We start from the raw sequence: 25,061 nt of genomic DNA on the forward strand, positions 1-25,061 counted from the left end.
TGTGGACACGTTGGGGGAAGGAGAGTGGGGGATAAACTGGGAGATTAGGCTTGACATATATACGCTACCGTGTGTAAAATGGATAGCTAGTGGGAAGCCACTGTGGAGCACAGGGAGCTCAGCTCAGTGCTCTGTGATGACACAGAGTGGGGATGGGGGTGTGTGAGGGAGGCCCAGAGGGAGGGGAATGTGTATACACGTAGCTGATTCACTTTGTTGTACAGCGGAAACTAACACAACTTTATAAAGCAACTATGAAAAAGTGAAAGTGTTAGTTGCTTAGTTGTGTCTGACTCTTTGCGACGCTTTTTGACTGTAGCCCGCCAGGCTCCTTGGCTCCTCCGTCCATGGAATTCTCCAGGCAAGAATATTGGAGTGGGTTGCCATTCCCTTCTCCAGGAGGTCTTCCTGACCCAGGGATCAAATCTGGTCTCCTGCATTGCAGGAGGATTCTTTGCCCTCTGAGCCACCAGAGTAAGCCCAAAGCAACTATACTCCAGTAAAAAGCAACACCTGACTGTGTAGGCAACCCTGAGAATCACTGCTTGGGTTGTCCTATTTTTCACAGAAGCTTTCCCTTCCCTACCCCTGCATCCACAGATGACCAAAACTCATCCCTGCCCTCTCTCCCTACTCCCCTCCACCTCTCTGTTTCTCCTTGGGACTCAGGTCCGTGCCTCCACGATGACACTATTTCCATCTGCTGGGACCTGGGATGGCAGGTCCACACTTCGGTCAATGCCGTGTGTTTCAGTGTGGTTACCAGAGGCTGGGGGCCCAAGGCTGTGCTCTAGCAGCAGGGGCTGGACTGGATTGCTCTGAAGCTCTTCCCACAGGGTGGGGTGGTCAGGAGTTCTGTAGGTCACCCCGTGGAAACCCTCAATTGCTGGGCCAGGGCCGGGTCCCAGCCTGGGTCCCACAGGCTCACGCTGAGCATGGGCTTCCATCCTCAGGTGGCTGGAAGGTGATTTCACATTTGTAACAATTACTCACTTAATTGGGTTCCAATTAAATCAGAGAGGGAGTGGAGGGCTGTGTCTGTTCCCCCACCTTCCTCCTTCTGCACATCAAAGAGAGTGCAGGGAGGATGACAATGGGGCTTCGTGAATCTGGAACAGTCCTGCCTTCTTTTGGGGTGGGCGGGGCTGTCCTGGGCTGGGGCCCCCTGCCCCTTGCTGAGCGACTCTCACGCCTGCATTTCTAACTGGTTGCTGGACTCATTCAACGGTCCTAGTGGGTGCCGGGTGCCCAGGCAAGAGCGGATTCTTCTTACAGGCTCCCTGCCCCTCAAACTGAGTAGGGTCCTAAAGAATCGGCGGCCAAAGTGAAGGGACCTCCCCCCATCAAGCAGCACCATCCAGATTTCTTCAATGGCAGAGCATCAGGGCCCCAGGGACAGGTTACAGATAGGCTCACCGCGGGTCTCCAGGGCTGCCACTGGGTGACAGCGTGGGACAGATAACAGGGAGACACTGCTGCTCTCCATCCAACCAGCGGCTCTGCTCTGATCTACATTATATACCACCTGTACTCTACATAATAGGTGCATGCTGTGCTAAGTCGCTTCAGTCGTGTCCAACGACCCTTTGTGATCCTGTGGACTGCAGCCCTCCAGGCTTCTCTGTCCATGGGATTTTCCAGGCAAGAATACTGAAGTGGGTTGCTATGCCCTCCTCCAGGGGATCTTCCCGATCCAGGGATCGAACCTGAGTCTCCTGCGTTGCAGGTGGATTCTTTACTGCTGAGCCACCTGGGAAGCCCAATATGTTGTATAGTATAATGTATTATATGTTATATGTACTATGCATTTTTCTGGTTAAAAAAAAAAGAAAATAAATGATTGAGTGCCATCCTATCACATCTCAGAAAAGGAAACAGACCCAGAAAGTGGAAAGGACTTGCTCATGTCCACACACCACCACCATTTTAGAGGTTAGGCTGCTTGGATCAAGGCCTGCTGGCCCTGATCTCACTCTCTAGTGGCCAGGAGATGGTGGCACTCCAGGGGCAGGAAGTGAGATGGGGATCGGATGGAAGGGTGAGCCAGGCTGGGGTCTTGTAGGAAGCACCTACCTCCCACCTCTGGCCTCTGCCCTCTGCCCTCCAAGAGGGACCCCTCTCTGGTCCACCCTGGAAAGAGGCCAGGAGGTCATGGGTGGTGACCAGGGGCTGAGGCTGGACTCATGTCCACGGGGCCCTTTGGCTGGATGCCCTACTCCATGGAGAACCAGGTCATGTCTGGGGGCTTTGGTCACAGGAGCACCTCAAAGGGGCCACATCTACAGAAGGACATATGTCTGATCAGCATTTGGAACACAGCAAGTATTAAAGAAAGCTTTGTAGAATGAAGGAAGGAAGGAAGGAATAAACAAAGCAGATCTCAGTCTAGGAAGCAAGACCTAGATTTCTAATCCAGAATGAAAGAAATGAGGCCCTGTTAGGGAGCAGGTTGCAGAACCAGGAAAGTTAGACTCAGAGGAGCTGCTGAATGCCCCCCGCAGCCCTGTCCAGAGAGAATCCCCTGGCACGCACAGTCTCTCCTGGGGAAGCCCCTAGTCTGATGAGAGAGGCACAGCATTCTCTGGAGGTGCCCCAGAGTGATGATGGAACCCAGCTGTCTCCTGGGAGAGTCTGCAGTCTGGTGGGGGTGAGGGAAAGGAAGAGAAAGATGCTGCTGCCTGGGGGGAGCTCCCCGTCTAATGAGAGACACACGTGGGCAGCCTCCTGCCTGAGGGAGGAGGCGAGGCTGGGGCTCAGAGGCCATGCACCCCTTCCTGGGTTTGGAGCGGAGGAGCATGCATCTGGGTGCCTGGCAGCAAGGTGCTGGGAGCTGCGGCCAGGCAGGAGGGGAGCCATCAACATTCCGGTCAGGCAGCCAGTGGCTGAGTTATTATTATTTCTTTTTTTTTTTTTTTTTTGAGCTACTTAGAGCAATTTACAGAAATCATTTAGGGGCCGTTTAGGGAGAAGAGAAAAGATGAAGACTTTTAAAGGCAGGGCCTGGGGATGGCTTTATGCAGATGGGCTTTGCAGGGATATGGAGAAGGAAGGAGAGTCTGGATTCTTAAAGGTGTGGGAAGGAGGGGAGGACTCCGGTCTGATAAATTTGGCTGGGAGCACCCCCCTGCCCCCGCCCCAGGCAGCAGCCAGGGACTGAGAAAAAGGGATGGGTGGGGAGGGTGCCCTGAGCAGAAATGGCTGAAATGCAGGAGGAGGTGGGAAGGAGGGTCATGGGTGGGTGAGCCAGCCGCTCTGCCTCAGCTTCCTCTTCTGTAATCAGGACACCTGCAGGTGTGAACGAACCACACGGGGACCAAGCTGAACGGGTGTGTCACTTCTAGGATATTGGGGCCCAGAGGAGGGGCCCTGGGACCTAGAGCTGCAGACTCAGGAGATTAGGGCCCTGGGGGAGTGGGAGTCACAGTCTCTCCACCTCCTCTCTTCTGAGACCCGAGCCCATCACTTCACCTCTCGAAGCCTCAGTTTCCTCATCCATCCACATGACTGGCATGTCAACCTCACAGGTGAGGCTTACCTGTGATAAGGTCGTAAAGTGTAGCCATTTTTTCAACTGCCAGTGGCTCCAGGAGCCTTGGTCATGGTGGAAAACAGGGGGAAACTTCAGAGTTGAGGACCTGACTTTCAAATACCTGCTCCTTGAGCCCACTCCCAAGATGGAGAACTCACACTTCTAGGGCTAGACTAGGACAAAACTGGCCTTTCCCGAGCCGGGATCAGAGGCCTGATGGGGATGCCTGGGGAATTCAGGGGTGTGGGTACGTGTGTGTGTCCACACGCACGTGATGTGGAAGACGAGTGGGGATCCTAGGGAGGGAAACAGAGGGAAAATGAGAAAACCGGCCATACATTTATCAAAGTCTTCCCCGCAGTTTATATTCAGGCTGTTTGTGACGTGATCATTGGAGACGGAATCTGGTTACGCCATGTAAACAGCATGCCGGCTGGCTCATCCCTTGGAAATGCTCCTGGGGAAGCTGAAGGTAGGGGGAGTGGTGGGGCGCTCTGATCTGTGACCAATCAGTTTCCTCTAACTGTGGCTGGCCGTGCTGACTCCCCCTCAACCTCAAACACCCTCATGTAAAACCTCTGAAGACACAACAGCAAGCCCACTGGCCTGGGAAAAGAGACCTGGGCCTCAGGTCTGGCTCTGCCACTCCTGACCGCTATGTGTGCTGGGCTAAGATCGGTCCCCTCTCTGGACCTTAGTCTCCCCATCTTCCAAATAGGAGTGTTTCCAGGACAAGAGATGCCAGGAGCGCCAATCTATCTCCCCTGACTTTTAGTATCTCCCCCTCACTGAGCGGCCCCTCTGTGCCACAGTCTAGAGAGGATTTCAGGGTGCAAACCAGCTTCCAGTGCATACAACAGGTGCTGATGGAGGGCCAGCTATACTCAGGCACTGCCCACGGAGTTTCACACGCTCTCTTCCCTTTGGCCAGTACTTCAGCAGGGAGGGGGCTGATAGCAACTCCTGTCTATAGAGCCTCTAGGCAGTGCTGGGCACTCTATACACATCGGCTCACTGAATCCCCATGATCTGAGATACAGGTGGTATTTGCTCTTCTCCCACTTTACAGATAAGAAACCTGAGGCTTAGGGAACAGAAGTAACTCCCTCCGGGTTGGTGGCAGAGTAGGGGTTCCTGGCTGCCATGCTGCGGACTTTTCACTGCTGTAGCAGGTGGGCAAAGGTCACCCCATGTGGCTGCTGGAACTCATCACACCAGATCACAGAGATTTTGGCACTGGTTGCAGTCTCTGAAGTCCAGCTTAGCCAGTCTCTGGTTGCCTTCACCTCTGCCCCCCTGCACTGAAGTTATTTGCATCCTCTACCCACATCAGCCGGTAACCATATCTTCCTGCCACATGACTGGTATTTGTCACAGTGTTTGGCCTGGAGCAGATATTCAAAAACCCACACTGAAGCAACCTGTACCTACTTTTTATTGAGCATGTACTACAAGCCAGGCTCTGCTCCAAGCACACTCCATGAATTAATTATTTGTTCATTACTACAACCCTATGAGGAAGGAACTCTTATTATCCCACTTTATAGGTGTGGAAACTAAGCCACAGTGTTGTGAAGTCATTTTCCCAAGACCTCAAGGCCAGGACATGGCAGCTGAATGTTTGAATGAAGGCAGGCAGGTTGGGGGGTTTCCCAGGTGGCGCTAGTGATAAAGAATTTGTCTGCAATGCAGGAGACACAAGAGATGTGGGTTTGATCCCTGGGTCCGGAAGATATCCTGTAGTAGGGAATGGCAACCCACTCCAGTATTCTTGCCTGGAAAATTCCATGGATAGAGAGGAGCCTGGCGGGCTTCAGTCCGTGGGATCCCAAAGCGTTGGACATGACTGAGTGACTGAGCACAAGAAGGCGGGAAGAAATAAACATCACCCCTCTGGTCCCTGTCATCCACTCGGTACCCAGATGTTTCTTCCTGGTGGTGCCCTGGGAAGAAACACTGAGAGGAGGGGAAGGAGCAACCTTTCTGTTCATTCATTCCACACAATAGATGCTGAGTATCTCCTCTGGGTGAGGCGCCAGTCCAGGTGTTGGGAGTACAGCTGTGAACAGATGTTGCCCTGTTCTTGGGGGCTTCCATTCCAAGGGGAGTGGGTGTCAGTTATGAACAAACAGAGACATAACTGTATAGTTTGTCAGAAGGAGGAAGATAGAGCAGGGTCGGGGCAGAGGAAGGGGTGGGCAGGGCTGTTTTAAGTAGAGGATGGCCGGGGAGAGCTGTTCTCGTAAGATGCACTCGAGCACACACCTGAAAGAGGGAGGGGGTGGTGAGTCATGCTTCTGTGGGGCAAAAGGTCAGGCGGAGGGGTAGCAAGGACCTGAGGCTTGGTGCCTGGCATGGGTATGGACTGCAGAAGGGACAGTGCAGCTGGAGCTGAGTGGGGGAGAGGAAGATACGGTCAGAGAGGCATTGTTGGGAAAAGGGACAATCAAGTGGCCTTGTCCGCCCCGAAAGACTCAAGCTCTCACTCTCAGTGAGCTCAAGGGTTCTGAGCAGGAGGGTGACTTGATAAGACCTACTGTCTACAGGTCTACAGAATCTCCCAGTAGAAGGGGAAGGAGCTGAGAGCTGCTGCCTGCCTGAATGGGAGCCCCCAAGGCCAGCAGGCACCATGCCAGGGCTGGGGAGGAGCTGAGTGAGCTCCAGGCTGGACAAGAAATCTCCGAGAAGGACCGCAGAGAGTCCCCAGGGCTCACAGGTCCCCAGAGCACTGAATCCTCGCCCCCAAAATTACTTCTCAAGGGAGAGAAGGTGGTAGGGCCCTTGGGGATCACCCAGGCCTGCACCTTCCAGGATGGCGGCCACTTGCCATGTGTGGCTACTGAGCAGCTGAAACGGGGCCAGTTTGGAATTGCGATGAGCTGCTGATAGTGTAAAAGGCATGGGGCATTTCAAAGATGTAACACAAAGGGAAAAAAAAAATGAATGTAAAAATCTTTGCATATTGAAATGATCGCCTTTTGAATATTTTGGTTGGAATATACTGTTAAAATTCATTTCACCTGTTTCTTTTTACTTTTTTATGTGATAACTAGAAAAACTGAAATTATATATGAGGCTCATGGTACATTTCTGTTGAACAGCACCGGCCCAGCATGGCAACCCTGGTCTCATGGGTAGGGAAGCTGAACTCTGAAAGGAGGAAAGGATTTGTCCAAAGGCAAGTAACTGGCTGAGAGAACACCCGAGGAAAGGGAGAACCTGGTAGGGCGCTGGGGAGACGAGGGCCCGCTGGGTGGATTGGGACATTTGAGGACTCCTAAGGGTTCCAAACAGGAAAAGGAGTACATCAAGGCTGTATATTGTCACCCTACTTACTTAACTTCTATGCAGAGTACATCATGAGAAACGCTGGGCTGGAAGAAACACAAGCTGGAATCAAGATTGCTGGGAGAAATATCAATAACCTCAGATATGCAGATGACACCACCCTTATGGCAGGAAGAGTACAGGAACTAAAAAGCCTCTTGATGAAAGAGAAAGAGGAAAGTGAAAAAGTTGGCTTAAAGCTCAACATTCAGAAAACGAAGATCATGGCATCTGGTCCCATCACTTCATGGGAAATAGATGGGGAAACAGTGGAAACAGTGTCAGACTTTATTTTTTGGGGCTCCAAAATCACTGCAGATAATGACTGCAGCCATGAAATTAAAAGACACTTACTCCTTGGAAGAAAAGTTATGACTAGCCTAGATAGCATATTGAAAAGCAGAGACATTACTTTGCCAACAAAGGTCCGTCTAGTCAAGGCTATGGTTTTTCCAGTGGTCATGTATGGATGTGAAAGTTGGACTGTGAAGAAAGCTGAGCGCCAAAGAATTGATGCTTTTGAACTGTGGTGCTGGAGAAGACCCTCAAGAGTCCCTTGGACTGCAAGGAGATCCAACCAGTCCATTCTAAAGGAGATCAGCCCTGGGTGTTCTTTGGAAGGAATGATGCTAAAGCTGAAACTCCAGTACTTTGGCCACCTCATGCTAAGAGTTGACTCATTGGAAAAGACTCTGATGCTGGGAGGGACTGGGGGCAAGAGAAAAAGAGGACGACAGAGGATGAGATGGCTGGATGGCATCACCAACCTGATGCATGTGAGTTTGAGTGAACTCCAGGAGTTGGTGATGGACAGGGAGGCCTGGCGTGCTGCGATTCATGGGGTCGCAGAGAGTTGGACACAACTGAGTGACTGAACTGAACTTACTGAAGGGTTCATGATGAATTATAAATGGTTATAGAGACTGAGTTCTGACTATTTTCCATTGTTATTGAATAATCAAGTTGTGTCCAACTCTTTGCAACCCCATGGACTGCAGCTTGCCAGGCTTCTCTGTCCTTCACTGTCTCCCAGAATTCTCTCAAATCCATGTCCATTGAGTCAGTGTTGCTATCTAACTGTCTCAGCCTTTGTCACTCGCTTCTCCTTTTGCCTTCAATCTTCCCCAGCATCAGGGTCTTTTCCAATGAGCTGGCTCTTCACATCAGCTGTCCAAAGTACTGGAGCTTCAGGTTCAGCATTAATCCTTCTAATGAATATTCAGAGTTGATTTCCTTTAAGATTGACTGGTTGGCTCTCCTTGCAGTCCAAGGGACTCTCAAGAATCTGCTCTAGCACCACAATTTGAACGCATCAATTCTTTGGTGCTCAGCCTTCTTTATGTTCCAACACTCACATCTGTACATGACTACTGGAAAACCATAGCTTTGACTATATGGAGCTTTGTCGGCAAGGTGACGTCTCTGCTTCCAGGCCCCAACAACCATACAGGATGCTTTTGCTTTTCTTCCCGTTCGCAGATGAGGAATCCGAGACTGAAAAGCAGGAGGAGTCAGCTCTGGGATCGGGGTCTCCACAAGCTTTCAGGCTGCAGGAGGCACCAGAGGAAGAAGTTCAGGGGCCCCTGGGCTCTGTCAGAAACTTCTTACACCCCTAGATCTTATTTCTGGCAATGGCACCGGCTGCCTGCTGTGATGGTATACAGGCAGCTTTTACGCCCAGCTTGGGGCTGCTGTGGAGGAGATGCAAATATTGAGATGCCATAGCCTTGATGGCCAGGTACCACCTTGGCATTGCATGGGCTGGGGCTAGCTGCGTTCCCAGGAAGGCCTCCTCCACTCAGGGAGGCAGAGGTCCCGAGAAGGCGGGGCGAGGCTTGAGACTGCTTTCCTAGGAAGGGAAGCCCTTCTGCTCTCTGGACTTCAGCTGCTAAAATAATAATAATAAACAAAAAAGCTCCAACTACTAAGCCACATGCTATGGACTCCCCATTTCCCATCTAATGTTGTGCTAAGTCACTTCAGTCGTGTCTGACTCTTTGTGATCCCGTGGATTGTAGCCTACCAGGCTCCTCTGTCCGTGGGATTCTCCAGGCAAGGATACTGGAGTGGGTTGCCGTTTCCTTCTCCAGGGGATTGTCCCAATCCAGAGATCAGTATCTCTTACTTTTCCTGCATTGGCAGGTGGATTCTTTACCACTCACAGTACCTGGGAAGCCCGCCATCTGGTCTTACAGAGGCAGAAACCAAGGAGTAGAAAAGAGAGGTCAGAGCTAAGAGGCAGAGCCAGCTCTCAGATCCACCTCCCTGCTTCTCAGAGTGGGCCTTCTGCCATGTGGTGGCATGTCTGATGACTTCCAGTGGTCATCCCCCATCCCAAGAGCCCTTACTCTCAGCCCCCGAGATCGGCTCCTCGAATACCTTTCTTAGCATTGCTACCATCTGCAAACTGCCCCCAGTCAAGTCACTGTTGTTTGATTTCTGCTTTGATCAAGCCACTCCCTCGCTCCACAGTGCTCCACAGCTCCCTCGTGCTCCATGGAACACAGGGTCAAAGTTCTGAGAAATCTTAAGAGATCATCCAGGTTACCCTACACTTAGCCCCCCTGGCCTGCTATTCCCTCACAGGCAGCTGTGGCTCTTTCCATGCTGGGCTCAGAGCTGGTAAGCCGGGGACCACTTTTGTCCTGTGTTTCTGTCTCCCTCAGGGTCTTGAACACACAATGGATGCTGATCGATTAGTCTTGAGAGGCAGGATTCCTGAACTTGTTAAAGCCATCTGCAGTGGCATCTCCTCCCCGAAGCCTCCTCCGATTTCTCCAGCAGATTCACGATTTCTCCCTTCACGGACTCTGCATCCCTTCCAGCACATCCGAGGCAGAATTTCATCACAGTCTGTGCAGAAGCGGCTCATCTCCTCGGGACACCACCTTAGAAGTTCCTCGTGGGACAGGACTTGTATTGTCTTCATTTTCACATTTTTAACACGGTGTCTGGCAGGCGATGATAATATCAGTAACAATAATACTGAGAACTATCATTTTCGGACACTCTGTGCCAGGTGCTATTCTAAATATTTGACTTGGAATAATGACTCAATCATCACAACAGCCCTCTAAGCTGGATGTTTTTATAATCATTTTCAGATGAGGAAACAGGCATAGTGGTTAAGCAACTGGCCCAGAAATCACAAGGGGATGGACAAAGCCAGGCAGTTTGGTGTTAGAGCTCAGTACAGGGAGAGGGTGGGGGTGGAAAAAGAGAATTTTGAGCGTCAGGAGAAACCGGACAGCCGACTGCTGGCTCCAAGGGTGTCCAGCACAGGCCATGACGTGTATCAGGTGCTCTGTTAGTAGTAAGTGACTGTGAAGGTAACTAGATAGTCCGATAGCTGCTCAGACCCATGTGCGTGGTCAGCGGGGCTGGGTGGGGAAGGGCTTCCCAGACAGGAAGGCTGCAGCCAAGTGGTAAGCCCAGTCCTTTGTGCCAAGCCAGCCTGGCCCCCACCCCTGCTTCTCATCTGACCACCCCCTCCAGTTCCAGCTCCCTTTGCCCAGCATCAGGCTTCATGGAAGGTCCTGGTGGCTGGCAGTTTTTCTCCCGCAGAGAACAGCCACAGAAAATTTGAGATCATTTCTCTGCTGTGTTGGCAGCTGAGAAAATGGCAAAATTTCCTATTCCCTATCCAAGAGTTCCTTCCTATTGGACAAAGGCCCCACATGTCTCTCTCTTCCGAGGGGAGGCAGGGCAGGGGAGAGTGTGGGTCAGCCTGGGGGCAGTTCACCGTGTTGGCTAAGAGGCGTGGGCTCCTGCAATCTCGTGACAGCAGGGGGCTGGACGTGGGAGGAGGAGGTGACCAACCGAACCCCAGCAGACATGCCATGGACAAGCAGAGGGGGTCAAAGCAACAGGTGATCTGGAGTCGCCCATGGGACTTCTCAGAGATCTGGACAGACTGGATTTGGCTGCAGCCCCATTTTACAGACAGCAGGCCTGAGCCCACAGAATAGGCCTATGGCCATTGCCAATTTGGCTGGATGTGTCTGGAAGCCAGCCTTGCCAATCGTTGGGTGGTCTCTGCAGCAGCCTGCCCCCTGCACACCGTGGTCCTGCCTCTGACAGGATGGCCGCAGGATGGCAGGAAAGACAGTCACAGCCAGGATGGTGAGGGGCAAGGGGTTATAAAGAGAGCAGAGGAAGGTCCCTCTCTGTGGTGCCAGGGGTGGGTTCTCCACCCCCACAGGTCTGGAGCTCTGCAAGCTTGCAGCTCCCAGCAGCTCAGGTCACTCCCACTCCAAAGCCTGCTACAGCTCCCCATTTCACTCAGCTTACCAGTTCATCTTCTCCCAAGGGCCTCCCTACTCCCCTAACCTCCCTGCACCCTCCCCAGCCCACAATACCTCCCCCGCGCTCAGCCCCACTGGCTCCTTGCTGTCTGGAATGGTACTCAGCCCTGCCCTAGGACTGGTCCCAGTGTAATATTCAGGCATTCGCTTAGTTTGTTCTCTTGACTCATTCATGTCTGCTTAATGACACTTAATCAAGTGACCATTCACTTAAATACTGCACAACCCCTTCCCACAGACTCACACACACTGGAAGCCCCAATTCCCATGCCCTACCTTTTTTCTTATTTTCCTTGGTTCTCGTTGCCTTCTAACACATCATATAATTTATTTATCATATGTATTTATTACTTGGGTTTCCCTTGTGGCTCAGCTGGTAAAGAATCTGCCTGCAATGCGGGAGACCTGGGTTCAACTCCTGGGTTGGGAAGATCCCCTGGAGAAGGGAAAGGCTACCCACTACTCCAGTATCTTGGCCTGGAGAGTGCCATGGACTGTACAGTCCATGAGGTCACAAGGAGTCGGACACGACTGAGCGACTTGCACTTTCACATTTATTTCTTACTATCTGCCTCCCTTCCACCTGCACAGGAATAAGGCTCCAGGAGTACAGGACTTTTTGCTACATTGCTATATTCATGGATTAAGACCAAGTAACTAGAACAGTAGCCACTAGCTGAATACTTGCTGAGAGACAAGGAAGAGGTCTCTGCCACATGTATTTGAGTGACTGTATGTCCATTGACTCATCTGACAAACCATTAAATGCCTACTTTATTCCTAACATCTTGATAGGCCCCAAGGGATACAGCAGCAGGCAAGTGATCCATACCTTCAAGGTCCATCCAAGTTTACAGCCAGCAGGGAGGCCAGGCAGTGCAGTTTACAAAAAAGGCAAAACGAAAGGGTGGCAGGGGATGGTGGGTCTGTGTTCAACTCAGAATCTGGCGGGCTTCCGGGAGGAAGTGTGGATACACTCGGGCCTGGAGGCTGAGTAGGAGATGGGGTGGGAGAGTGTTCTGGTCAGAGGGAACAGGATGTACAGAGGCTCTGACATAAAAAAGAATGTGACTCATTTAAAGGACTGGCAAGCTGAGTGGGGTGGGATAGGTGGGCCTCACTCAGGTACGTGGGCATGTGGCCGTTGGTGCCTGTCTGGGCTGATTCCCTATATGCATGAAACAGAGGGGTAGGGCAAGAAGACCTCCATATTCAGGGTCAGAAAACCTGACGGCAAGAGCTGGTGTGGCCAGGACTCTGTTGGGACTCAGCTTTGCCCTCTGTAAAATGGGATCATAGTTGCTGCCTTTACCTGGCGGCTGCTGGGAGAATCAAATATCGCGAAGCTAAACTCCAAAGAACTGTTGGGAGCCTCAAGCATCCAGGTGAGTGCCCGTGACCGTGTGGGCATGCGTTTGAGCGCACTGCACTGCCAGCTCCCACTGACACCGTTCTCCTGCCGTGACAAGTCTGCAGCATCATCTGTCCCAAGATGCCAAAAATACACTTGCTTCTGGCCCCGAGCCAGGCTCCTCAACAGCCTTGGAGGCTGGGGGGAAGGAGAAGGGAGGCCTGAAAAGTGGGGTCCTACAACTGCTGGGCCAACAAGGTCATCTTGTTTCTCACCATCGGACCCTAAACGTGCAGGAGGACAAAGGCCACCCTTGAGGGCTGGGGCAGTGCCCCTCCCGTCAGATGGGGGCCTCTCTTGTCAGATTGGGGCCTCCCTCATCAGACTGGGGTCTCTCTGAAGATGAGTGTCTCCTTTGCCATAGGAGGCACTCCCTGTGGGCAGGAATCATTTCCCCTCTTCCCCCAGAATAGCAGTGAGGCTGTCACTCAATGTGACTCTGGCTGATTCTGTTTAAGGGCTGACCACCTCCAGGGTGGTGTCCCTGGGAAGGGGGTCAGGCTTAAGGGTGCCCTGGCTGCCTGTTCCCTCCCAGAGTGAGGGGCCCGTCCTATAGGGTCTGATGATGTTCAGACCTGGATCCTTGGATGAGATGCCTCTGAGAACCTGGACCATTTTGAGCATCATCCTCTATCCAGGTGACTCTCCTAGCCCCAAGGATCCTAAATGGTGGGCTCAGGAAACAGACACAAACTGAGAAATTCCTCCAGCAAGCACACAGCCTACCCACTGCCCTACAGCTTGAACGGACCAGGAAACCACACAAGAGAAGACAGTAACCAGTTGTCCACCCTCATGGGCCAAAAAAAGTGTGGGCGAGAATGAAGCAGAAAGGACTCAAGTTTGATAAAAAGCAGAACTTTGCAAAAGCAGATAATTATCTAGATAATTTGGACAAAAAATTTTTTCTTCAATTACCTTTTTTTTTTTGCACTGAATTATTCATTCTTGCATTCATTCATTTGTGTAACAAGCATTGAATAATCCAGGTAATTGCTTCCATTTTCCACTTCATCCTGCTGGGTTGTCTGCCAGCCAGCAGGGCCTGGGGTGGAGGTGTGGGAAGGCGGAGCTGGGGAGGTGGTGGTGGATCAGAAAAGGGTGAACACAGCAGAGGAAAGGAGATAATGACTTCTGGACACTCGGCCTGTCTCCCGCGAGGCCACACCTATCTTAGGGCATCCTTTCCCACCCTGGCAGCCCTGTGATCCTCCAGAGATGGATGCGGTAGCTGACAGAGCGTTGGTGCTCCCTGATACACTGCCCCATCCTTGGGGACTGCTGGAGTATGGCATCGCCAGGTGAATTGATGATAAGGAGGCCCACTTTTCATTTAAAAAGACAGAGCAGGAAAATAGAAAAAAAAATTTTCCAAAAAACAAAAACACAACAAACCCACAACTGGTTCATTAATCTCTTATTAAAATTCTGTGCTGAGCACTGGCAAAGAAGAAGTAAAGACCTGGGGAAGGGCCAGAGAGGAAGAATCGTATCCAGTCGTTAGCATCCGTGGCTGGTCTCCAAGAATGGGAAGACCAGGGAGGTGACCAGAGGCTTCTCCGTGGTACAGCCAGTAAACTGGAAGGGGGGCAGGCTGGGCATCACCCGCTCTCACTCGGCAGAGGAGAAAAACAAGACTTGGAGGGAGAATGACTGTCCTGTGGCTACACAGCAGGTGAGGACCAAGTCCGGATTTGAAGCCCTATCTGTTGGATGCTGGGGACTCTGATTCCAGACTGCCTCGAATGTCAGAATCAGAGTCTTTTTTCTCCTCTCCCCAACTGGACTTCAAGCTCATGAAAAGGAGTTGACGACTAGGTTTTGAGCCCATTCACGTGCCCTCTGGAGTACTTGGCAAGGTTTGTTAACACTACTGGTGATTGATTATCTTGACTGTGTGGGACCCGAGGCTAGCTTGAGGCCAGAAGTGTATCTTTGCATGAAGCCGAAGCCGCAGACAGAGGGTATGACAGAGGAGGTGGAACCTCTGCCACGGGGCCAGGAGCAGACTGCCAGTCTCGAAAGCTGGACTCCGGCACTAGTTCTGCTTCCAGAATGAACTGGCAGGATGACCTTGGCTGGTCCTTGCCCGAGTGTCCATTTCCACCTCTACACGAGGGCTGGATTGAAGCTTCTGCAATCTCTTTTAGTTTCAGGGTTGTGAATGGACATCACTGTGGGCAGGGCAACAAAGAGAGACCCCCTCCACCGGCCACTCCATCCCTCTGCCCTGGTGCCTCTCTGGGTCTCAGTCTGCAGCATCACAAGTACTTACGGCTGATCTCAGGCTTGAGGGGTCTATCGGTTTCAGACAGGCCCCCACTGAGGACCTAGGAGATACCCAGGTCCCTCCCTGGTACTCCAAAGTGGCCTTACCTCCCGCAGCCAAGCATTGAGCTATCTTCAGAATGGATTCCAATAAAGCTCATTTTCTGCCACCAAGTTTATAACACATCCCCACCTACTGGTCTTAAATGTTAACAAGGCTGTGTTGTGTAGGGCTCCATGTGGCCTGGAAGATGGGTGTGTGTGTTGGGGGGCGCAGGGGAGCATCATTTCTCACTTCCAGCAGCGAGGGGGCCTCCCAAGACCAGCAGTGACCCTGTCCTCCTGCCATGTCCTTCCTGCATCTCCAAAGGAGCCCAGAGCCTGGGTGATCAGTGGGGTGGCGAGAGCACAGATACAGCCTGGAAGAGAAGCCAGGCTGGTGACCACAAAGGTGAGGACAGAGGCACTTGGGATCACCTACTCGGAGCATCACGAAACATTACCTTCACATCTGTGTTATATAACATGTCACCCCAGACATGTGTATCCTGTATATGCCACTTAAGGGGTGTGGTACAGCCCTGCCCCACCCCCTTGCTCTCTTCCTGGTGTCTCTGTCTCTTCCCTCTGCCCTCTTATGCTCCACACCCCAGAGCTCCCTTTGCATATTGTGAGAACCCCACAATAGAGTTGTCTTCCCACATCATTCATCTCTTCTGAGTGCCTACTATGTGTCAAGAACTGGAGAGTTGGGCAAAAACAAGACATGGCTCCTGCCCTAAATGCAAGTATGTGGGGATCAGGAGGGGTACACATATAAATATTACCACAAATATGCCCACACATACCCTTCACACACACACACACACACACACACACACACACACACTGCTGTTCCTGAGGAGTGCTGGGAAGGCAGCATGAGGGGCCAAAGCAGCACCAGAAAGAGACCAATTATTTCTGTTGGGGGTTTGATGCTGCTGATGAGAAGCCAAGGAGTAATCTAGGCAAACTCCCTGGAGGAGGTGACATTTCAGTTGGGCTTTGAAGGCAAGGTAAGGATTTCTGGAGGCAAGGTATTCCAGATAGAGAGGGGCTGGTGGGTGCAAAAGCAGAAAGGCAGAAAGGTGAGAAGAATGATATCTCAAAAGAGGCACAGAGGATGAAGAGAGGACAGTACCAGAGAAGTGACGATGTAAATTGAGACATGAACAGAAAAGGCTTTGTATGTTAAGAAGGCAAAGGGTATATCCTTGATCGTACAGGCAGTGGGGAACCAGTGAGGGCTACTGAGTGGGAAGCTGACATAATCAGTCCTTGAATAGGTTAAACCACCACCATGCCTCACTAAACTCCTATCCAAACTAAAAATGGAGCAGAAGGCCTCCCCAGAGAAGTGGCCTTCTCAGATACCTTCTGGCAGAAGCCTTGACGGTGACAGCAGCGTAGGGACTGCCACCCCCGGGGCTGAGCTGGGCCCTGAAAGGTAGCAGGATGCTGTTCCCAGACGCCATTGGCCCGGAGTCTTGACAGACAGTGAGGATGGGAGGGATGGGCCAGAGGCCACACTGCTTGGGAAAGATGGGGAACATGAGGGAGGCAGCCCAAGGTCACCCCACTCGATGGCGCCAGAGTCAGAAACCCAGGCTATTTGGCTCCCAGTCTGGCTGTGTGGTCAGAGCCCTGCGGCCTCAGGAGCCTGCCAGGCATGAAAAGCTGCAATTACACCCCCACCTCCACCCCAGCATCTTCGAAGAGCCCAGAACCCAACCAGCTTGAAATGAGACTAAATCCATGTATCCTTTTCCTGATAGAGGCATGCTTCCGGTGGGCGGGTTTTAGGTATTCCTGAAGGAGGAAGGCCCAGGGGAGATGATATTTTGGGGGGAGGAACTTCTTTGGCCTTATCCATCTGGGGGTGGTTCCCAAGCTTTGAGCATCTGCTGGTACCCTCCCCTAAGGAAGCGGAGACTGAGGCATGGGATGGGGATTCAGGGAAGAAACTTGGAAAGGGAGACAGAAAACCAGGAGGGGGAACTGCCTGCTCCGTGGGGGGACCCTGCTCCATCTCCTCAAATTGCTTCCTTCTGACCACCTGTCTAGGGTTTCCCCGTGGCAGTGGGAAAGAACCCGCCTGCCAAGGCAGGACGCTAGGGTTTGATCCTCGGGTTGGGAAGATGCCCTGGAGAAGGAAGTGGCAACCCACTGCAGTATTCTTTTCTTTTTTCAGCAAAATGTGTCCACGTTACATTTTTCTCTTTTTTAAAATCTATTTTTAATTGAAGGATAATTATAATATTGTGATAGTTTCTGCCATACATCAACATGGATCAGCCACAGGTATACATATATCCCCTGCCTCTTGAGCCTCGTGCCCCATCTCCCACTCCCTCCCACCCCTCTAGGTTGTCACGGAGCCCCGGTTTGAGTTCCCTGAGTCGCACAGCAAGTTTCCCCTGGCTATCTATTTTACATATGTTAGTGTGCATGTTTCCACTCCAGTATTCTTGCCTGGAGAATCCCAAGGGCAGAGGAGCCTGGCAGGCTACAGTCCATGGGGTTGCGAAGAGTCGGACATAACTTAGCGACTGGACAACAACAAATCACCTGTCCACCCAGGGCCCTGAGTGTCCTGGGCACTGTGCTAAGCCCTGGCGGTGTGGGGGACAGAGCAGAAAAAGCCCACCGCCTGCCTGCACTACTCCAGAACTAACTGAGCACAGAGAAGACACCGATATCTAAGGAGAAGGCAAGGTAGATAGATTTACTCCAAGAGAAGCAAAGCCAGGACACGGAGGCCCTACTGGAGCTGGGGTTTAGTAAGCAGGTGAGATTCTAGCAGGTGAGGGAGGCCAAAGGATCCTTAATAGGAGGCTCAGGGGTGAGGAGGGTGCACCGTGGGAACTATTGAGAGTGTCTGAGCTGCCTGGAGGTGGGACCCTCACTGGGCTTTTGGAAGGGAATTCTGGTAGCAAGACACAGGGGGTGGGGGCAGAACCGTGCCTAGACCCAGCCTTGAGCTGTGTTTCCTTCCTACTGCACCCCCAAATGCCCTGGGAACAGGCCACAAGCACAGCCCCTGCAGTTCCAGTGCTCAGACATCCAGAGGCCCCCCTCCCCATCTGCGCCCCCCGCCCCCGCAGTCTTGCACGCAGAGCCCCAGATTTCTTGTTCCCAGCTGCGTTCCCCCAGCCCATTCTTCTGATAAAGCACTGAGATTGGCTGTTCTTGGTGAAATGAACGCAAAACAGCCCCCCTACCCTGAGCCACCCCCTTCCCCTGAAGCCGGGGAGAATCAATCTACTAGTAGAGGGAAGTCAGACCGTTCCCCACCCACTCTTAGCCTCAGGACCCTAGATTCCCAGAGCCTGTTCCTGTTATTCTTTCAGGGTAAGAGAGGCCGCTGGTTAGAGACCTTGGCCGCGCTCACGGCCCGCTTGGTCATGTTCCTAGGAACCGGGTCGACGTGGGCAAAAGCTGAGCGCGGCACATGGATGGTCCTCCGCCCATGCGGAGAGCCCTCCGCCCCCTCTATCCTAGCCCCTCTCCAGGCTGGCCAGGCTCACCCCTCGGCGTGGGGCAACCAGGTCCCCCACCCCCTTGCGGGTTGGCTAAGGGTGTCCCAGCTCCGCTCGTCTCCCGTTGGGAGGGGTCGGAGCATCTCTTTCTTCATTCTTCCCCCCCACCTCCAGCTCTCTCCCTCCCTGCTTGGTCAGCGCCCCTGACCTCCTGGAGCGCCTCCAGCTTGCGTAAGGCCCGCTGCAGCCTCCTTCCGTCGGATCTGAGTTCCCACTCCGGGGTGGAGGGGTGGGTGCTGTTCCGTGACCCTCGGGCCCCCATCCGTATCCCTGCCGTCCCACTGCCAAAGCGCGCCAACCCCGGCTCCTCCCTCTCCCACCCCCTTTACCGCGGAGCCCGAGGCGAGCCTGGGGAGCAGACGCAACAGATTGCAGAACCCGAGCGAGAGAGAGAGCACGGAGCCCGCTCCCTCCGCCCGCCGCCCCGGCCTGCACCCGCGGCCCAGACCCCCGCCCTCCGGCTGGGCTCAGCCGGCCATTTAGATGCAGCTCACAGGACGGCGGGCGGGCGAGTCGCGCGGCTCCCCGGGCCCCTGTCAGTCCACTCCCCTTCTCCAACACCGCCGCAGGGAGCGAGGCAGTGGGCGGCGCGGCCCCGCACCCGGCTGCGCGCCAGTGGCTGGGTAGACACAATCCCCGCGGACCCGAGCAGCTCCCCGGGGCCCCGCCGGTTGCCAGGTTGGGAGCGACCGGAGGGGTGGCCCGGACGCGATCCGCCGGATCCCTCGGGTCCCTTTAGATTTCCGTGGGTGGACACGCCCCCAAGACTCCCGGGTTTGGACCTTTCTTTCTAATCCGGAGAGGGTTGAAGGGATACCCCTGCACCCTCCCGTCCTTTTCCAGGGCCGGATTCGGCCCCCAGGGCGGGGCTCGCAGCCTCCGCTCCCGCCAAAGGGTTTGCGGGGGCTAGAGGTAACTCGATCTGCAGCCCGAGATGCTAAGCTGGGAGCGGCGGCTGCGAGTCCAGGGGATGGGGGTTCGTCTTCTCCGGGCTCCTGTCTGCCGGCTCCAGCGGTACCCGCCGCATCTTCACTCCCGAGTCCGCGCCGCGACACTTACCGTGGGCGAGCAGCGCCGAGAGGCAGAGCAGGGCGGCGCCGCCGCGGCCCGGCATCCCTGGGGCCATGGCCGGCCGAGGAAGGGGCGGCAGGGGGCAGCGGTCGACGACGACTTGGTCCTAGGCTGGGCTTGGTCACATCCAACTTCAGGTGGCCGTGGGCGCCCGGCTGTCTCTGCTGAGGCTCCGGGGGCCAGGGAGTGCAATTGGGGGTACTTTGAGGGGAGGGGGCGTCCCAGGCGCCGCCGGCTACACCCTCAGAACTGGTGGGGGCGCCGCTCGGGGCGGGAGGAGCCTCTAACTCCCCCCGTCTGGTGCCCCCTGCAGGATCAGTGCGGCTAGTAGCGGGGGAGTCGCACGTGCGGGCCCCGGGCCGGGTGGCCACTAGCGTCTCGCAGCCTTGCCTAAAGCCCAGTGTCCGTTTCCCCAGCCCCGCGGCCCAGCTCGAATCCGAACTCGCTGGAGGGTGCAGATTTCCAAAGCAAGCCCCAGTTTCTTCGGCTTCGGTAGTAACCCCACATGGATAGCGCGGCTTTCTTCCTCCCCAACAGCCTGCAACAGCAGCAGCAGCTCCAGCATAAAAATCCCAGGTTAGGCGCAAATGAATAATTTCTTTCGCAAATGAAAGGGAAAATCCAAGCAACTTTAATCCATCTAGAGAAGGAAAAGTTTCCGTGCAGTGCTGAGACCGGCGGCGCGGGTCGCCACGACCCTAGACAACGCCCGCACTGAGGGCCCCGGGGTGGGCGGCCAGCGGCTGGTCCCTTCGCCGAGCTCCCTTGCTTGGCTCTCTCTCCAGTCTCGACCAGGGCCCGGGCTCCACACGGGCAGGCTCAGCGCCGTCTGCCCGGGCAGCGGCACCGCGGCTGGGGCGAGGGTGGGGCGGCCGGAACGAGCTGCCCCATGAAGATGGGGTTTGGAGAAGCTACGGAGCGGGAAGGCGGGCTACATCGCCCGAGCCCAGCCTTTCCTGCCCCGAGCGCCGACTCCAGCCTCCTGGCCGCGAGCGTAGTGGGATGGAGAGGGGTTCGGCCAGCTCGCGGCAACCCCTGGTCGCCTCCCTGTCCTCCCGGGTCTCGCTGTCTCAGCCGAGGGGCGCGCTGCTCCGCCGCGCTCCTCGCCTTCCCCGGGGGAGCCTGCACAAACCTTGAACTTTTCCGGGGTTCAGAGTCTCCGACGCCTCCTTCTCCCCGCCGCCCCCGCCCTGCCCCCGGACGCCCGAGGTCTCGGTGCAGCCGGGCATCCGCTTGTGCTCTCTCTTCCTCTCGCGGAGTCAGTTTGGGTGAGCGGAGCGCCGCGCCAGCCTGGGCTGCGGGCGGCGAGACCCGGGCGCCACGCCAGGGGCCGGGGCACCGGGCGCCGGCGCAGCCCGCGGCCGGGGAGGCGGCAGCTGGTGCCTACCGGGCCAAGCGGAGAGGAGGTGCCGGCAGGAGGGCCGGCTCCCCATGGACGAATGTGGGGAAGGGGGTGGGGGGAGAGAAGAAAAATCAAGGAGCAAAAAGGAAGAGGAGGTGGGGGGGGGGGCACAGTTGCACGAAGCAGCCGCCGCCGCCGCCGCCGCCGCCTCCTCGGCGATCGCGCCGGCTGCTCCGCCGTAAATGACTCGAGAGACACACACACACTAGCGCTCGCCCGCCCTCCTCCCCCGTCCGGGATCGAGCGCCCACCCCGGCGGCGGCAGCGGGCGCCGAGCCGGGCGCGCTAGCTCCTCTGCCCTCCCCTCTCAGATTCCCCGTGGTCACGTGGCCTCGGAGCGCGCGGCCCACGACTCGCGCGCCACGGAGACCCCCCCACCCCCGCTCGAACTCCCCCTCCCCGGTCCACGTGTCCATTCCGCATTCCCAGCCTGGGGGCGCGCGCGGTTCCTTAATGAGACTTGGGCGAGGGCCGACCTCGCGATTCCGCGGTTTTATTTTTTTCCTCCCCAGTGTAGGCTAGCGCTGGGGCCCGAGTGGGGCCCGCCGGCCGGCTGCGGCGGTCGCGTTTCGCCCCGGGTAGACGCCAACCGCAGCCTCCCGCTGTCCCTTTTCAAAGGATGCTCGCTCTTCGCTGGGCGTCAGAGCCGTTTTGCAGCCTCTCGGCCAGATGCGCGGGGCGAGGGTACCCTATCCACACCCCCAGAGTCTGGGCGTGGGGTCTCTCCAGAGCTCCGGGTAGCAATCAGCCTGGGCGCCGCGCCCAGCTTCGTTTGGGGATGGGGTCCGGGGCGCCGGTCCCCGGAAAACCTCTGCGTTGCTGGGGATGGAGGGGGCGCGGAGAGGAGGAAACGTGCCTTCCCACAAGTTGTTTTGCAAATCTTTAAAGGGACGTGGCGTGGGGGTGGGGAGCTGCCCTCCTGCACACTCACCCAGGCACCTGCTAATGGGGGGTGGGGAGCGGGGCTGGGGTGGTGTTCTCTCCCACCGTCAGGCCCGTTCCATTAGAGCGCAACCCAGATCAGACCAGACAAGTCAACCGTCAGCTGTCAGCCAGGCATCAGATCAATAGAAATGATTTTACAGCCTCGTTGGGTATCAAGCCCCAACACTCCAAGGGCTGGGTCTCAATCCCACTCTACTTTGGAGGAAGTGGGTCTTCAGTCCTATGGACATAGCTCTTTTGGGGGTGGGGGCGGTGGTGTATGGACCTTTAGGGTCACCCTCCCACCAAAGTTCTTCACCCATCCTGACTGAGAATGTGGGTAGAGGCAGGTCAGAGCAAGGCCCCCTGGGGCGCTTCCTCTCTGTCTCTCAATCTGCTTGACTGGTCCTAGATCTCCGACACAGTGAGTTTCCTTTTCATCTAGAAAAGTGACATCTCCTGTTTGGAAAATGGGCTTGGACGGGTCTCAGAAGCCTTCCTCCTCCCGGCCTGCTGGCTGTGGCTCCTCAGCTTGGTACTGGGGCCTGTGGAGAGCGGCTCCCCAACCCCACATCTGTGTGGAGCTCTGAGGTGCAGCCTGGGGCCAGCTGGCCTGGCCCTCGGAGGCCCTGGGGATGGAAGGTGCTGGAGTCGTCAAGGCAGGCGATTCTCATTAGGCCCCTAATGCCTGCTGGCAATTAATGTCACCCAAGGGCTTATTAACCATCCCACTGAGAGGCGAGCCAGCAATCAGGCTCTGTACGGGAGAAAGGGGGAAACAAACTGCCTCCTGAGACCCTGCTGGGGTAGAGGGATGGGGGGGGGTGCAGGGAGGTCTCCCACTTCTGCCCACCTCCCCCCAAGGAAGGGGCCCAGTCCAGAGGACAGACATGTTTGCTTTTCTGAGCCGAGGACCCACTTTCCCCAGGATGTGGATCAGCAATCTCAGCCCACTCTCCTGGCCTCCTCTGGAGACCGGGCACTGAGCTCGGTATTCTGGTTCTTCTCTCCACTCCCTGCCACCTACAGCCCTTAGGTAACAAGAAGCTAGTCTCTCTTGGCCCACTCAGTTTCCCCTGCTCCCTCCTTCCCTCCCTCTGTCCCTACAAGAGATGGTGCATATTTCTGATGTCAAGCCCCTGCTCAAAACAGTGAGCAAGACAGACCTAGCCTGTCCTTATGGAACTTCCATTCTGGGGGTGGGGGGAAGGCAGACACTAAGCATGGAATTGATTACAACTGTGATAAGATATGCTGCATAAAAACATATGCATTTTTTGCTCATCTTACAGAGAAGACTGAGGCCCAGAGTCAGGGAGGGTTGTGGGGAGGCAACTCGCTGTCATCAGAGAATGTAACTTCAGCCTCAGATTCTTCCAGTTACCTTCTATGTGGGTCCACCTTCATGGGCCCTGGAATAGTCCTAGCCTCCTGCCAGGCAGCTGGGCTGAGGTTGGGCCCAGTGCCCTGCATGAATGCCCACCAGGGACCCACACAGAATCTGGCCCCCACTTCCTCTTCTGCCTGACTTGCCACCATGGTGGACCTAGTGACATCTGCCCCTGTTTTTCAGGACCCCTGCTCATAGAAGAGGACTTCTCAGGTGGCACTAGTGGTAAAGAACCCGGCTACCAATGCAGGTAGACGTAACAGATGTGGGTCCCATCCCTGGGTTGGCATGATCCCCTGGAGGAGGGCACAACAACCCACTCCAGTATTCTTGCCTGGAGAATCCCATGGACAGAGGAGCCAGGCGGGCTAAGGTCCATAGGGTCACAAAGAGTCAGAAGCGACTTAGCATGCATGCACGCCCATAGAAGAAGATAGGACAGGCCAATGTGGGCCTGAGGGAGCTCACCATTTGCGCGGGGCTCCTGGGATCCTCCTGGAATCCTAGTCTGGCTCAGCTGGGGAGGACCTCAGGGATTTTCTAAGCTAGCTCTCTCATTTTACAGCTGCAAATACCTTCATTTTCTTAAATACCTTGACTTTTTTTTTTATTGAGCTCTAAATTGTGTGTGCAGCATTGTGCTAGGTAGCAGAATACATAAGTTGAATAGACAGACAAGACCCCCGTGGGGAAGTTCAAGGGCTTAGTTCCACAAACCCATATTGAGCGCTGAGTCCTATTAATAGCTAACATTTACTGAGTGCTTTTTACGTGTCTGGTGGCTCAGATAGTAAAGAATCTGCTTGCAATGCAGGAGACCTGGGTTCAGTCCCTGGGTTGGGAAGATCCCCTGGAGAAGGAAATGGCAACCCACTCCAGTATTCTTGCCTGAAGAATTCTATGGACAGAGGAGCTTGGTGGGCTACAGTCCATAGGGTCCCAAAGAGTTGGACATGAAAAAGGACTAACACTTTCACTTTCACTTTCACTTTTTACTTGCCAGGCACTGTGCTGGGCATTTTGCATGCGTTATCTGGACCCTGTTAAGTAGATACTACTACTTATTACTATTCTTACTGCTGTTTTTCAGATGAGAAAGGTAAGGTTCAGAACAGGTAAGTTTCTTGCCTAAGGTCACACATCTGGAAAGTAGCTGAGCCACAGCTCAAGTATGTAACCCACTGAATCACTTTACTATGAGGTGTAAGATCCCAGGATTACATAGATGACAAAGCTACCACTCCCGGCTGGAGGGGGTACAGTGAGTAGCCCTCCTTTGTGACTTCAGCATCCACAGGTCGTTCAGTGTGGGGAGGGGGCAGTGCTGTGGAGGCCAGCACGGGGATCTGGGGGTACAGGAGCCTGCGATGAAAGGGTTGCGCTCTCTCCACAGCCTCTCTGTCCTCAGCACCCACACTCAAACCTTCATGCTCTTAGATATGTACCCAGTTGGGACTTCCCTGGAGTCCAGTGGTTAAACTCCACACTTCCAATGCAGGAGGTTCGGGTTTGATCCCTGGTCAGAAAGCTAAGATCCCACATGCCACACGGTGCGGCTAACAATTAATTTTAAAAAAGATATACACCCGGTTAATACACAGTCTTGTATGTGTGTAGCTATTACAATAATCTCTTGCCTCAACCCTGCAGGCTGATCTCCCAGCTCAGATTCCAGGACCCGTACCAATCCTCAAGGGCTTCCCAGGTGGCGCTAGGGGTAAAGAACCGCCTGCCAGTGCAAGAGATGAGACGTGGGTTCAGTCCTTGCGTCGGGAAGATCCCCTGGAGGAGGGCATGGCAACCCACTCCAGTACTCTTGCCTGGAGAATCCCATGGACGGAGGAGCCTGGCGGGCTA

General features: G+C 54.7%; 1 protein-coding gene across 1 annotated transcript in view; it reads right to left on the minus strand.

Moving 5' to 3' along the window:
- TMEM132E (transmembrane protein 132E) overlaps nt 1-21,588 on the minus strand; it is a 63,192-nt gene extending 41,604 nt beyond the window's left edge. The window contains exon 1 of the mRNA XM_024980650.2: nt 19,477-21,588. Within this exon, the coding sequence (XP_024836418.1) occupies nt 19,477-19,543 (67 nt within the window). The 5' untranslated portion in view covers nt 19,544-21,588. The remainder of the gene's footprint in view (nt 1-19,476) is intronic.
- Nucleotides 21,589-25,061: the final 3,473 nt, after the last annotated feature.

This window comes from Bos taurus, chromosome 19, assembly GCF_002263795.3.
Source record: "Bos taurus isolate L1 Dominette 01449 registration number 42190680 breed Hereford chromosome 19, ARS-UCD2.0, whole genome shotgun sequence".
NCBI classification, from domain to species: domain Eukaryota; kingdom Metazoa; phylum Chordata; class Mammalia; order Artiodactyla; family Bovidae; genus Bos; species Bos taurus.